At 42.5% G+C, this 14,812-nt stretch overlaps 1 protein-coding gene across 1 annotated transcript in view; it reads right to left on the bottom strand.

Annotated features, from left to right (window-relative positions):
- LOC104547864 (nuclear pore complex protein Nup214-like) overlaps nt 1-11,942 on the bottom strand; it is a gene marked incomplete at its 5' end in the record, with an annotated part of 13,037 nt that extends 1,095 nt beyond the window's left edge. Inside the window, 6 exons of the mRNA XM_010193715.1 lie at nt 695-837; nt 4,299-4,470; nt 7,237-7,386; nt 9,588-9,611; nt 10,259-10,312; nt 11,786-11,942. Of these exons, the coding sequence (XP_010192017.1) occupies nt 695-837; nt 4,299-4,470; nt 7,237-7,386; nt 9,588-9,611; nt 10,259-10,312; nt 11,786-11,942 (700 nt within the window). The remainder of the gene's footprint in view (nt 1-694; nt 838-4,298; nt 4,471-7,236; nt 7,387-9,587; nt 9,612-10,258; nt 10,313-11,785) is intronic.
- Nucleotides 11,943-14,812: the final 2,870 nt, after the last annotated feature.

Here is a 14,812-nt window from a genome sequence, read left to right as displayed (position 1 = left end):
TGGGCAAACAATGGAAGTCAAATCTCTATCTAAAAGAAAAGTGACTTGTGTTGGTTCCTAAGAGGGCTTTGCTTTCACTGCTAGGTCTGTTCATTAGTAGCAACTGCATACAATGTGCCTGGTTTATTCACCTCTCCATGAAAATAGAGGGCTGCTTTCTGAAGATGCAGTTTGTGCTTAATGCAAAGCAGTGGTGACAGGCACACCACTGATGAAGGAATCCTCTCAGCCCTGTATAAATCACTGCAGCTTCACTGAATTACATCAGATAAAAATTTGGCTGTTGGTGTTCCAGCTCAACTTTGCCATGCATATTCTTTTGACACTAAGTGCTTACATACAGATACCCATGCATAGGGTACTGAAGACATATTCATTATTTCTCAATATTTTCCTTTGAGAAGGAAAAACAATCCACAAAAAGGGGTGAAAAGCAATGATTTGATGAGGTGTGCAGAAAAGTAGTGAAATATTGACACGCCACACAGCAAATCAGTAATGGAATCATGAGCTAAAGCCTGAGAAGGTGCTACACCCCATCCTACAGCTCAACAATCCAGGACATGGTGCCTTCCCTATAGCAGGACCAGGAACTGGCAAATTTTTGCCAGGGAGTTGAGGAGTCACCCCTGAGTTCCAGGGAAAACTGCAGAGATGGGACCTGTTAAGTTCATTACATTTTAGCTTCTCCTACCTCCTCCACCTGTCCCAAAAGCTGAGAATCCACTGTTCTGTGTGCCAAAAGTGGTACCCTGTTGCGACAGCGATCCAAATGTCGGAGTATTTTGATTTGCTAGCGTGCCAAACGATGCTGTGTTGTTACTGGTACCACCAAACCTGCAATTTAAAGAGAAAATTTGTGTTTACAAGCATCTTCTCACTTACACTGAAAGTTTGTTCCCATACCTGCAATGGTAACAGTGCGCATCTTAAATGAGGATACATCCAAGGAGTGATAATATCCGATATGAATAACTAAAATAGTTCATTCTAGAAACAGTTTCTAGTTTGGGAAAGACTATTGTACATACAATCATCTGTTCAGCTCCCATTCTTACTCTACACCAGGCAGAAAGGCAAATATAGTCATGCTTACACAGGGTATGTTTTCAAGTGCTTGGAAATGCCAACTCCAGCCATCAAATGGAATATATTAATTCACCCCTGTGTGTAGTGTTCACCCCTTAACCTCAAAAGTACAGCACTGCTTTATTTCACAAACAGGGCAGCAAACATGGAATGGGTATGAGCTGCTCAAGGCCAGAGCACAAAGCAGAGCCCAGACTCCCACCTTTCAGATGGTACCTTACGCATTGACCATGTAAACCATCTGCAGAGTTCTCAATTCCTTTCTCTCCCCAGCCCGTTTTGAACCTCACACATTTCCAGGGCTTTCCTGAAGATCTGCACCTACCTGGCACTTCTCCCCACCACTTTTGGATTATTTCTCTAGTTGCTTTTGGGTACTGAAAAAAGAAACACTTTTATACACTGTAATCGGTGTCCTTTCTCCTCCCACTCTGTCCAGCCAGACATGGTAGAGCTACCAGCATGACACACAAATGAGACCATGATACGCGTTATGGTTCTTGGCCCTAGCCATACATTTCTCCCAATTCTGAATGTAAGAGGTGCACTCAAAAAAGGAGCTTTGAGCGCTTCTCTAACTTAAACTGGGCAAAATGCAGACACAAAACTTTCAAATGAGAAGCTCTACTAAAGCTCTGCAAGTGCACAATGCTACTGGTACAAACCCAGTGCCAGCCCTTCCCTGAGCAGGCCAAGTGAAACGGCAGCTTTGCAAGGCTGTGCCTCACACAAGCTCCTGTCATTTCTGACTTAAAATATGAACTGACAGCACGTTAACCCACCTCTCCATCCATCCAGATCTAGTAGACTTTAAAAAAAACCAACAAAACCCAAGCACCACATCAAAACGTATCTCTTCAGATAAAAGACAACCCTTGTAGCAGTGTGACAAACAACTCACCTGGTAAAGGACATCAGCTCTCCTATCCCAGACACTGTCAGCCATACACACTATTTCCACATACAGCATTAGACACAACGGGCAGTGCAGTGACTCTGCACTTTTGGCCGTGCTAACCATTCCCCTGCGCCTCTGGCTTAGCACTTGACCCACAGACCTTGCAGATAACTTCAGCTCAGAACCACAAATGTGGTTTTTCTCAGCAAGGGCAGAACAGATTTTGTATTTCTTTTCTAAAATCAGCAAGATGGGGTGATGCATTTGAGAAGGTTTTTCTAGTGCTCCATCTCCTCAGGACTATGCCACTAAACATAAAAGTCATGTCTACCCAGTGAAAGGGAGGTGAAAATAGTGACAAGGAAACTTGTGGTTCAACTGCCCTTCAGTCACAACTAGAAGAACACGTCTGTTGAAAAATGCTAAATGCTATTGTAAGAGCAGAGAAACAGCTTAAGCAATAGACAGGTATTTTTTTAAACATATAAAAGACATGAGACACAGTCATTGCCTGGTAACAATTTAATCAAACCTATCTTGCCCAGATTTTCAGCTCTTTTGTAAAGCTCCTATACAAAACAGAATTGAGAGACAGTTGAGGTGAGTTTATGAAAGCAAAACATTATTTGCTCACAAACAGTCAGGATTGCAGACTTTGAAGAAGTATAGTGGTTTCTATTTTTGATACTGAAGTCATTTATCAAGCGATGCAGATTTCTCAGAATTGAAGCAGCAATGAATCACATATATTTAAGGTAGCAGGGTGTTCTCAGGAACTCGGAGCTAATACCACACCATGTACTAGCAAGTAACTTCTCTGGATTTGGGATTTTTTAAATTTCCCTTCCAGAAAAAGGCAGAAAGGAAGACCTGCACAAGTGCTGCATTATACCACAGAATTAAACCACTGCTCAAAATTTCATGGTGAGATTTGGAGTTTCGTAAAGCTGCCTGAAATTTCGCACACACTTTTAAAGTTTTTAACATCAAAATCAAATTCCTCAGGCAACTCTGAAAATATCAGACTCAGTCTGCACCTTTCTAATAGAGAAGAAATTCTCCAAACTTCCCACAAGTTAAGCCACTGAATTATCTTTCTTGAGTCTGCAGACAGCTTATGCAAGACCTTTGTTTCCATCACCATGCTGCTTGATGCTGGATCCCATTTTATCTTTAAGCTTCACGCGTTGTCACTGAGCACATCATTTCAGTACAGAATCCTGCAGCACAATGGCTGCAAGTTGGAACTGAACAAAAGTATCAGTTGGGTTGAAGCTAAGTTGTCCCTACAAGCACATCCTTCTTTGCTGGGATTTAATTAGGCTGCCTCTATTTTTACCCTTTCCAAAGGGACTCTCCAATTTGCTGCAGGATGTGGCAGAAGAACCTCCCACAGCTCAGGGGTGACCTGGTGGATGGGTATCTCCTGCCTAACCTCGGGAATGAACAAGTTACGCTGCTGATCTTCTAACATCCCTTACATAAAGGCAGTTCCTCCTGAAACTAAGGACAAGCACTTGCGAAATACGTAAACATTAAGTTTGGAAAGACATCCAGTTTCCTCTTTTCACTGGAAGTTTTTATTTGTTTTAATTGGGTCTGTTTGGTCTGACTATAACTGTAGGGCAATGTTGAAGAAGTTCATTTGCTGCCTATTGCTGAAGCTGCTTTGTGAGGTTTGAAATTCTGTGCTTCCTGAACAAAACAAGAAATAAAGCGGTGTCTACTTTGGTGCCAAGCATAGGCTCGAGGGGCAAAGAAATGCGTAAAAAACAATCAGTGTGGATAAACACACATTGCTCTGGGAGCACGGACTGCTACAAGTGCTTCCTCCGATCCCTGAAGAGTGAAGGAACAGACTGAATTCCCATTATATCTCTAGCCCAAACCTCACAAGTGGATAAGGCAGCTAGACAGAGTCACAGATAACAGTATTTATTATTTTCTTTACTAGGCACAGTTTGTAGGCCTAGATTTGAACTCATTAAGTGTGCACACAGAAAATACTCCTGCATTCCCTTAGATACTTGCAAGATGACTCACATTTCCCCCCCAAACTATAAAGCTGAAGATTGAACACAGCAGTTTCAGCACTAAAATGAGATCATACACATTATTTCCTTTGAGGCTAAAGTCTTTTAAGCCTTTTTAATTTTTTTTTTTAAGACAAACAAACAAACAAAGGACATTTAGAGCTTAGCAGTCAATCACAGCACACATTCTTTATGTTAATGCAGACGTAACTAAGTGTAATAGTTTTCGTCATGCAAAAAATATTCCTTTCCCAAACCCTGGACCCTGGTTGGCTTACCCAAATCCTCCAGCGCTGGCTGCTGCTGTACCCTCGCCGAACACTTTGCCTCCCGTTGAGCCCAGAGGGCTTGAAAAGGTTGGGGCTGAACCGAATGCTGGCATCCCTCCGAACCCAGGGGATCCCCCGAAAGTGGGAGGGCTGCCAAACACTGGAGCAGCACCGAAGCCACCTGAGCAAAACAGAGGCAAAAAAGGGACAAGAACATCACGTAAACAATAATGCAGAAAGAGATAACAAAAACTTGTTTTCCAAGTAGACAATTTCCATAATGGGGCTCTTCATCTCAGCACATGGACACAGCATTATTTATAAAACTAACTGCCACAAAGCTTCCCAACTGCAGGGTATTTTGTTACAGAAGACATGGATAAGAAAAGTGCCTCAATGCACGCAAAAAACTGCAACAGAATTAAGAGACTATCAGAAGAAAGCCACATTCTGGGTCTCTTGAACATCTGAGCATAAGAACAACTCAATCCCCAGAGCTGTACTAGAAAGGTGGTAAGATATCATACAGGTTAGTACACTGTAAGGGAATCTCTGCTTGTGTCATATAAATAAGACCAATATCTTACATGTGAGATAGCAAACATTCACAATAACCAAATTACAATAAAAATACATATAACAGTTGATAGAGTGATGCTATTATCATAAAAAAGACACATCCATCTTTCATCAACAAAATAGTGCTTCTTACCGGAAAATAGAAAAAAAAGTTTAGCTTATGCAGTCAGTTTTAAATTAAACAAGTTGTTATCCAAAGGAACTGCATATAACAAAGCAGAATGCAGAGTCTCCTGTGAAGGTCAGCTTCATGAACATTTGCTGCTGTGGTCTGGTTGCAGTGCTTTACCCTGGTTTCTAATCTAGAGCTCTGGAAGGACAAACCAGTGTCCTGAGGACAGGAATTGATGCATACAAGTGCTGAAACTGGAAGAACTCCTCAAAGCAATGGGCAGGTCTCCCCCATCTCCTAAGGTCAGACAGTAGATAGCAAACTTGTTTTTGAGGTACTCCAGTGATGCAAAAAGACCCAGGAGGTAGGGTATTATCTAATGCTGGTTTAAGTGGTGGAAACTAAGACAATGATTAAATGCCAGGTCAGTGGAACTGCACGATCCCTGCAGGGAATCAAGAACTGAACTCTGCTCTTGGCAATTCCTGTTCAGCATTTGGCTGCTTTTGCAGCTCTGAATGGACTTCTACCCAGATTATTTTATTCTGTGTTCATCTGCTGATTATTATTGGCCTGTTTCTAACTGACACTGTGGAACATGAAGGACACCTGCTCTTTTCTTTGACTAGAGCTGAGGACTGGGATACCACCACACATTTTAATACCCTGGGTGAAATTCCAGTCCATGCCAATGTAATGGATATTGTTTGGCTGTAAATACAAAGGGTCTGGAAAAAATAAATGCTAGGCCTGAATTATTTAAACACAGATCAGATATCTTGTTACCTCTATCTCTAAGAAGTCAGAGTATTTATCAGAGGGGCTGAAGCTTTGCTCAGCATTTTACGGTTTTGCAATGCATATTGTCAAATAGTGGAGAAAGGAAATGCAAGTACTGAAACCAGGACAAAGGGGGATCCAAATCAAGTAGAGCCTTCCACTGCAGATGGGAGAGGAAGACACACCACTCATTTCAATATTTAGCAAATATAACCATAGGAGGGAAGATTTGAGGCTCTGTATGAATGGATATGCCTTCTGCAGAAAACTCCTGAAAATCTTATCTCAAGAAGCATTTTGAAACCAAAATAATGAAAAGAAAGGAAAGAGTCATTGGGTGAATGAAAGAAGAACTTCCTTCAGCAAGGCCTTTCTCCACCTCTAGCAAAAATAACAGATGGGAGATATGCCTGGGATAAGAAACTCAGTTCCCTATCAAGCAGAATGCAATACTAGAGAGACAACTTACAAATGGCTGCTGGATCTGACAGCATCATTGCTGTGCTCTTGGCCACTTCACTAACACGAGAGCACGCCTGCTGCCAAAGCAGAGAGTGCCTCCTCTCAAAGTGCTGCCTCTCCAGTGGTGGTTCTTGAGCAGCACTGTCTCAAGACAGCTTCAGGAACGACCAAGGGATGAAGCTTCATAGATACACTTGAAGCAGAGCACCTATTTTAATCAGCGTTCACTGTAAGAGCAGTCTGAGGATAGAGGAGAAAAGCTGTGCTCTGCCTGACCCTTTGGGCCTCCATTTTTGGCTGGTAATTAACAAAATGAACATTTGGCCATTCAGTTCTAATGAACATATCACAGTCACCACTATATCTGTGGCTTGCTCTTTGGGCAGAAGACAGTAAATAGAAAGGTTTTGTGAAATTTCCAGTATTTGATTCAATTAACTCAAATCAACAGAGAGAACTGGTCAACCACAGGAGAAAGCTATGATGACAGGTCAGACTGATTTCAACAGAGAAAGACCCAAAGCATGACTAACATGGATTTTATGAGGAAGCTTTCCCACTGTAGACACCTGTGCATTCACTCACATGAAGAAATGGGGACAAAAAGGGTTATAAAACCCAGAGTGCACTTTGGAAGATAATATTCCAAGAAAGCATCTAAAATAGGAAAAAATTATTCAATTCCATACTCTGTATTCTCTGTTGTATGGTACATAAGACCAGAACTAATTCACACAGCTCACTGCTCTTGAACTGCAATGGGAATTTCCAGAATGAACACCTGAAAAGGTAGTTTACTGGATGCTTTTCTGCACAAGAGACTGCAAACCTCTGCCTTGAATCCACCAGCTAAAGTTCTATTCACTAAGCCATTAGTTAACTTTTGTTTATTATTGTTCAGAGATAATTCCTATACAAGTACTAAGTCCAGGCTATAGACACCTAAATGGTAGAATACTCTACTAAATATCTCACAGATAGGTGTGGGTGTTCAGAGTGGGTGGCTTAAAGTACCTGCTTTGGTTGGACTGGTGAACCCAAAGCCTTGAGACGCCACGCTTCCACCACCAGAGCTGAAAGTGCCCGTAGGCTTCTGCTCTCCAAAAGATGAGCTGCCAAATCCAAAGGTCTTTGCTCCGCTGTTTCCAAACAAGCTAGAAGAGTCTGGAGAGATGAAGAACACTTGTGAAGCTCAAAACAGACAATATTCTATGTTACACTTCACTAACTGGATCAGGAGAAAGGCAAACCCCTTTTACTTCTCCAACCCCCAAGCACAAAATGAACACCACATCGAAAACAGCACCATGCACAGAGAAGCTGAGTTTTCCCCTATTCCTACAGGGCTTTGCAGTTCCACCAAGCCATTCTGGATCTGACAGACCATCAACAACCATTTATCGCTGCAATCTTGCAAATCACAGTGATGGACGATTTGTTTAGTTGCATCCTGTGCCACAGTCACTAACAGACAATCCCTCAAGTGAGAAATCACAGCACCTAAAATCAGCCTCTCCTGACAACACAAGTATCAGTCCACCACAAATTAAAGATTTTCAGCTATTCTGGCAGTGGCCAGTATTTCTTAACAGGACTATCTGACAGGGCCTTAAAGTCAGAGCCAAACTTTTCCGATCTTACTGAGAAGTGACTCAAGTTTTCATCTTTTACAAGGCTACACAGATTATGAACATCTAGTGGCAAGACACAGAATAACCATAGTTTTTATCTGGTGAACCATCTGTTTTATTTCATCACAAAACCCAGCACTGCAATAGAGGAGGGCTAAATTAGCGAGGTTAGAGAACTGACCTCAACCATTAATCCCAATGGACCGTTAAAGATGTAATAAAAGAAATGGATTTGCTCTCCCAGGGCTTGAAGCGCTACCCCTAACCACTTGCAGCTCATTCTACAGCTTCCCTTTGCTCCCCTACTTTTACCTCTTAGCCACTGCTTCCCTTTCTTTGTGCTTTTTACCTGCTGGACTCCACCCCTTCTGCTTTCCCTTTCTGCCAAACCCAAGCCACAAGTGATGAAATAACGAAGCTGCACAGTCATTAAGCAAAAGCCACAGTTAAGATGTCATTATGAAAAGCTTTTGAGACACACAAATGTACGTAACAAGCGCAGATCTGCAATAGCTGCAAATGAAAAGCAAGAGAGAGCCTGCTAGTATTTCAAGCTAATTGTTACAGCAGACAATGGTATATATGCATCTCAGCTCAAATTTTAGAGTACTACCACGACCTGTTAGCCCAGAAAATTTAAGACTAATGTGTTTTTAACTTGACTCTGGCAGTTAAAAAAAAAAAATCTTTACACTAATAGATAGTGATTGATTTTCGCATTTACTTAATCCTTTATAGCTTCGCGAAAAAAATTCTAATAGTCCCTTAAGGTCCATAGTGCAAAGAAACCTGGGGGTACCTTTAATGTATTCTTAACTACTTTTCATGCCTCCTTTTGGTAGGTTGATTGGCTGGGCAAGAAGTAACATGTGGGAGGGCTGGTATGGCATCTCACATGCAGACTGATTTAGCTAAAACACACGATGTCTTAGCTGACAACTGGAGCAGAAGAAAGGACAAGTGCTGAGTCCTTCCTCCCAAAGGGGGCTTTAACAGCATTTCTCTCATCTACCCAGCTTTCATGATGCTCGTAAGAGTTTCTGTGAGAGAACCGAAACTTAAATCTGGATAAAAACTGATGAAAGGAACTCTGTAATTCTGCTTCCTTACCAAAAGAGGATACAGCCCCAAACCAGACACTGTACATTTTTCTTTACTACATCCACGCGACTGAAAAAAAATGACATCTCCTCCTAGATGTGAAAAGTGACTGAGAACTTATCCATACATTGCAGCAAATTTTGATAAAATATCTTACATGTGCTGCATAAAGACAGCCATTTTTAGGCCAAAGCTAAAGAAGCTGTTATCCATCATACACTTGTTAACTTGGTTTCACTTAGCCAGGAGATTCTTAGCCATTTTCACAGTGTTAGGGCAGATGAGAAATAATTAAAGCTTTCTAATTTCCGACTAAGTTTGAAGAAGAAATTAAGTAACAAGAATTTAGAGTATTCAAAATTAAAGAAGTCTTTGGTCAAGAACTCCCTAAGGAATACAAATATTCTTCACACTTCTTTCATCTGCTTGTTTGTTTCAGTGGCTTCCATATTTGTTTTCCACACACCTAGAAGGAAAGATTTCAGATGACACATCATGCATACTGTCACCCCCAGAAGCCTTTCATGTTAACACAGAATTTACTGAAAGACAACTAACGGCAGAAAAGCAGATGGGATCACAAAAGCAGATGGAAATCACAGCACATTTTTTATTCTTGTTTTGTTCACTTACTCTGGGTAGCTGCAGATCCAAATCCTCCACTGGAGGAACTGAAAGGATTCTTACTGGCTGCATCCTGGCTTGGCTTTCCTCCCAAACCACTGAAGAAACCTCCACTTCTCCCACCACTTCCAGCTCCAAACAAGCCTCCACCAGAAGAAGATGGCTGCTAGAACACAAAAAGGACAAAACAAGGATATAAGAGAAATCAGAGCAGCACATTCCCCCAAAGCTGATTTTTCTGTCTCACCTATTCCTCTGAATCTCTGAAGAGGCTGATGAACCAGCAAGCAATTACCTTCCAACACATAATGCAATGAAATCTTATTTAAGTCTGCCTTAAACCTTGTCTATGGTACAGAATAATGCATTTGAATCTTGCCCTACACTGCCCACTTTCCACTTAGCATGGAATAAAGGCAGGTGACTTACTGCATCTCTATCTTATCTTGCCTGTGTTACAACATTAGTCCCTCCATACCCCTTGGAAAAGGTTCATGCAGATGCTGCCTTCATGCCCACTACAACAGCAAATATCTTCAATACAGACTGGGACATTTTTTACTGAGCGTGTCAAATTTTAGTTTTAAAAAAAAATAGAATTCAGAAATAGGTAGGGAACCCTGAACAAGACCATTTGTTTCTACAAAAGCAGTAAATACTTGCCTGGCCAAAGACAGTGCCTCCAGTATTAGCTGCTTGCCCAAACACAGAACCTGTGTTACTAGAGCCAAAACCTGCCAAGAAAAGAAAGGAAAATAAACCACCAGAACTATTACTAGTGCACACAACAATTCAGGGAGATGACAGTAGTCCAGAACAGAAAAAGGACAGGTCTCCCGTGCCAAAACACAGCGATCCAAATGATGTTACCAAGTGTATCTGGGTTGGATAAATTTAAAGTATGTGCCAACACAGAAATAATAAATTCCATTGAGAGTTTATCTGAAAGTCATTCTCCTTTTCTCTTCGGCCAACTTGAAAACAAACCCAAAATAAAAGGCCTTTTCACTTGTGGGATTGTTGCTAACAGTATAAGAGAATTGGATTTCTGTTAACATTGCTATAATAATGCTGCAAGTCATGAACAAGCACTGTAGCATTCTGATTTCCCTTGTGTGGAGGATCTGAGCTTTGTTACCTAAAGATTCCCGTTATAGATAATGAAATGTTTTGATTAAAAAAAGAACTCCCCATACCATTTCCCAGTTCACTTAAATGTGCATTTTGTAATAAAACTTGCATTTCTATAATTAGGAACACCTTTCTCAAGCAGAGTTCACTTCCCCCAGTTCAACTATTCTCTGTTACTGTAGTTAAAATGAGCAAGCAGTTTGCCTACAGTGCCATAATTTTTAATTAAATGAGCCTAATTAGTTTTTCTTCCTTGGAAATATATGTTCTCTATTATTACCATGTACTTTTCACTTTTCCCTGGGAGCTCTCTGAAGATTGTACAGACAAAGCTTCGGGAAAACAACAATATATTGAAGCAATGTGGAAAGCAAAAGGAGACTGACAGAGAAGACCTGGTCCATGCAAGTATTCAATTTAACTGTGTAGACAGGTAGCTGACGGTTATGTTACTGCTGTATTTAATTTTGAGATGTTTCCAAATGCAAAAGCGGGTTTCAGATTAGTTCCTTGCTAACCCATCACTTTGAAGGCTTAACCGTTGGGGTTTTTTTGCCATCCCAGATCCTGATACTGTACTATACCTGGCTATACATCCACTGGTGCACGTACTCAATGCAGCCCACTGAAGGAAGTGCTGCATCTGTATTCATTGTCTTGACTACAGCCTCAGAGCTGCCTTGCTACTTCAGTGTAACAATTTCCAACAACATACTTGTTTAAGATCTTTTACACTATGCTGAATCCAATCCACTTATTGTGTAACAGGCAGGACAATACATAATTAAACATTAAGTCAAGGTAGACTTGTAAGTATAAAATGAATGCAAGATTGGATTGGAAAGGCTACATTCAGAGGCCTACTAATGAGTAGTGAAGCAGAGCAAAAGCTTCATTGGTCTCCAGCATTAGCCCTCCCCCTCACAAAAAATCCCAACCAAAACCAAATACCATCAAGTGCCACAGGGGGAAAAGAGGCATTAAAACACCCTCCTTTCCCCAGTGATATACTGCTGTATGTACCTGAGCCAGGCAGCACCGCTGGGATATCACATCTCCCAGCAGTTTGGTCTTACCTGAAGCTTGGCAGAAGCTGAACCCAGCAGATGATGTTGTAGTAGTAACGGCGGCAGCGCTACCAAAGACAGATCCCGTTTGCCCAAAGCCGGTGTTCTGCCCAAACACTGGAGGGCTGCTTTGTCCAAATAACCCACCTCCAGTGCTGGCAGGTGGCTGTCCAAAGGAGAAGGAGCTGGCGCTGTTGGTGCTAGCCGGTGCTCCAAAAACATTGCCGGTGCTCGAGGCTGCCGTGGAAGCCGCTGGCTGGCCAAAGGCAGGCGCTGTCCCAAAGCCAGACTGGCTAAAGGTAAAACCACCCGAAGAACTGCTTGCTGGTTGCCCAAAGGTGGGTGCTTGGCCAAAGGCTGGCTGACCAAAGCCACCAGTAGTGGTGGTGCCAAAAGCTGAAGTACCAAAACATGAGCTGGCAGCTTGTGTGGTAGCAGTGGCAGTGGACAAGGTAGCGGCGGTGAGTTGCCCGAATGGAGAGGAGGCTGTGGTACCTGTGGGCAGTTGTCCAAAAACAGATGGTGTGGCAGGAGTCGCAGTCGTGTCACCAGCAGGCTGGCTAAATGCTGAGCCAGAAGAGCTGGAAATTGGAGGCTGAGAGAACACTGAAGAAGAGCCTGGAGAAGCAGGGGTAAACACAGAGACACCAGCTGCTGGGCTCTGAACACATGTAGTAACGTCAGAGGTAGCAGCCAACGCGCTCGTTGCTTCTGCAGGAGAGGCAATGTTTGTTGCAGACGTTGTTGTCGAGACATTTTGATCTGGTGGGGCAGATGCAGAGATGGTGGGAGGCACCGATGCCTTCAAATCACTTGTGGCAGCAGGAGTAGCAATGGCATCAGGGGGAGGCGCTGCCGGTGCGGTGCTAGAGCCTGCAGAGACGGCGTCCTCAGCTGTGGCCTGGGGTAAAGCAGGTTCTTTAACAGACTCTGAAAGCTGTATCTGTGGCTGTGATGACTGTGTCACTGGAGGTGACGATCCAGCTGCTACAGCTTCATTTTCTGATGGCTTTTCTGACACAGGTGGTAATTTGGCATCCCCTGCACTCTTACTAGAAGGTGCAGCAGAGACAGCAGTTTGTGATGAACTCAAGAAACTTCCAAATGAGAGGGATGTTGCAGCAGAGAGAGTAGAAGGGGTAGAGGTGGATGTGCTGATGGTGTTTGTTTGCTGAGTACCAAATGAAAAGGTGGGTTTGATGCCACTAGAGCTTCCAAGATTAAATACCCCAGAAGACCCTGTGCTGGTTATCTGGACGTTGCCAAAGAGATTGGCTGTGGCACTAGTGCTGATGGACGGGGATGCTGTGCCAGCCAACGTGACTGATGTTGAAGCAGCTTCTCCAACTTTTCCTAATGACAGGGGACTACTAAAAGTAAACCCAGAAGGTATTGTAGACACTTTAGTTGACTGTGCTCCTGCAACGCTGCTAGATGGTGCTTTAGTGGTGGTCTTGGCATTATCATCTACCTGACCAACTCGTAGTCCTGAGAAGCTCCCAAGAGTTTCACCAGCTAGATTGCTCTGAAACAAGTGATCTCCTGGTTTTGATGGAGGGATATCCAACTTGCCAGAGGCTGTGGAGGGAGAAGATGATGTTGTTGCAGCAGGTTTGTTTGACTGGGTGCCATCTCCTGAGGAGCTATTTCCTACTGCAGCTCCTGGAGCACTTGCTGACTTGAGAGACCCAAAAGCAAAGGAGCTCTCAGGGACTACTCCAAACTTGGAAGCACCAGCAAGCGAAAATGAATCAGGTTGGGGTGACTCTTTAGCAGGAGCTGTCAGTGAGAGAAATGTTAAAAACCGAGTTATGGTACACAAAACTTATTTATCATTCTTACAGTAACAGCATGCTTTAGTGCTTCACAGATTGTTAGAGAGCAGTCATGCCTCAAAACTATAAAGCCTCTAACCATCAGGTAACTGCCACTTCTATGTGCATTCAAGAGACAACAGTGATATCCAAAACCTTTATGAACAGGCTGAAGTGACAAACACTGTTACTTTCACATCATAGGCTCTGCTTAAACATTCTTCTCTGAGTACAGACAATTTCAGCCTTTGGCTCCCATCTCTTTTCAACAGTTTGATAAAAACATACAAGACTTGGTTACACTACAGACCACTAGCTGTTAATACCATTTTCACCCCTTCTTTCTTGGTTCAGCTAAACAATTCCTGACATTCAGCTTAAACATGGCTGAGAACAGAGTTTGGGTCATAAAAATACTTTCTGGCACTTGAAAGGTCTTCTACAGAACCAAATCTTTCTTTACAAATTCAACTATTTATAGATCACCAACCAGTTTCTATGCAGCCTGTTTTCAGCTTTGAAAGAGTAAAGAAAAGCTCTCAAATATAATTGCCAACGCACTTCCACTGAAGATGTACTGCTGTCCAAGAACGGGAAACTGCTGAAGTTTTAATGGGAGACTGGAGCAGTTTAAAGCATTGTCATTTCATTTCTGAGCACCAAACACACAGAGATTCTGGCCTGAAGGCACTGCATTGTTGTTTGGACTATGGGTTGATTTGGACAAGGTACAGGAATTCTGCATGGATGTCAAATAACAAAAAGCAAAAACTTCTTACCGCAGCTGATATTATCCTTAGGTTTTACCCAGTAAGTATTTTAAGTATATTTAAGTATATTAGTAACTGACACTGAATAACGTAGCATTTGTTTCCTCCTGAGGCACTGAAATTCCTTCTGTCCTTCCTCCATCACCAGCTAACAGACTGCTCCTACCATTCCATGGAGCAGCGTGAGGTAACTGCCCTCACACAATGCTGTGATTTACAAATCTGCCTCTGGCAGCTCCCACTCCTCCTTTCATTGGTGTTACTTACTTAAGTTTTCAGGTTAGTTGAATTTTCAAGTTTTATGCCAAGTTAGTACTCTCTGCTTAACATCAACAGAGCATTAGTAGCATTGCTGTGGCTGTGATGGTCTAAGGATATAAGCAAGCCAAGATTTTTAAGAGTGGAGATATCACAGAATCCCAATCACAGAATGCCAGGAGTTGGAAGGGACC

Source organism: Mesitornis unicolor, unplaced genomic scaffold (assembly GCF_000695765.1).
Source record: "Mesitornis unicolor isolate BGI_N332 unplaced genomic scaffold, ASM69576v1 scaffold50891, whole genome shotgun sequence".
Classification (NCBI taxonomy): domain Eukaryota; kingdom Metazoa; phylum Chordata; class Aves; order Mesitornithiformes; family Mesitornithidae; genus Mesitornis; species Mesitornis unicolor.
This window is presented reverse-complemented; position numbering and strand designations above follow the sequence as displayed.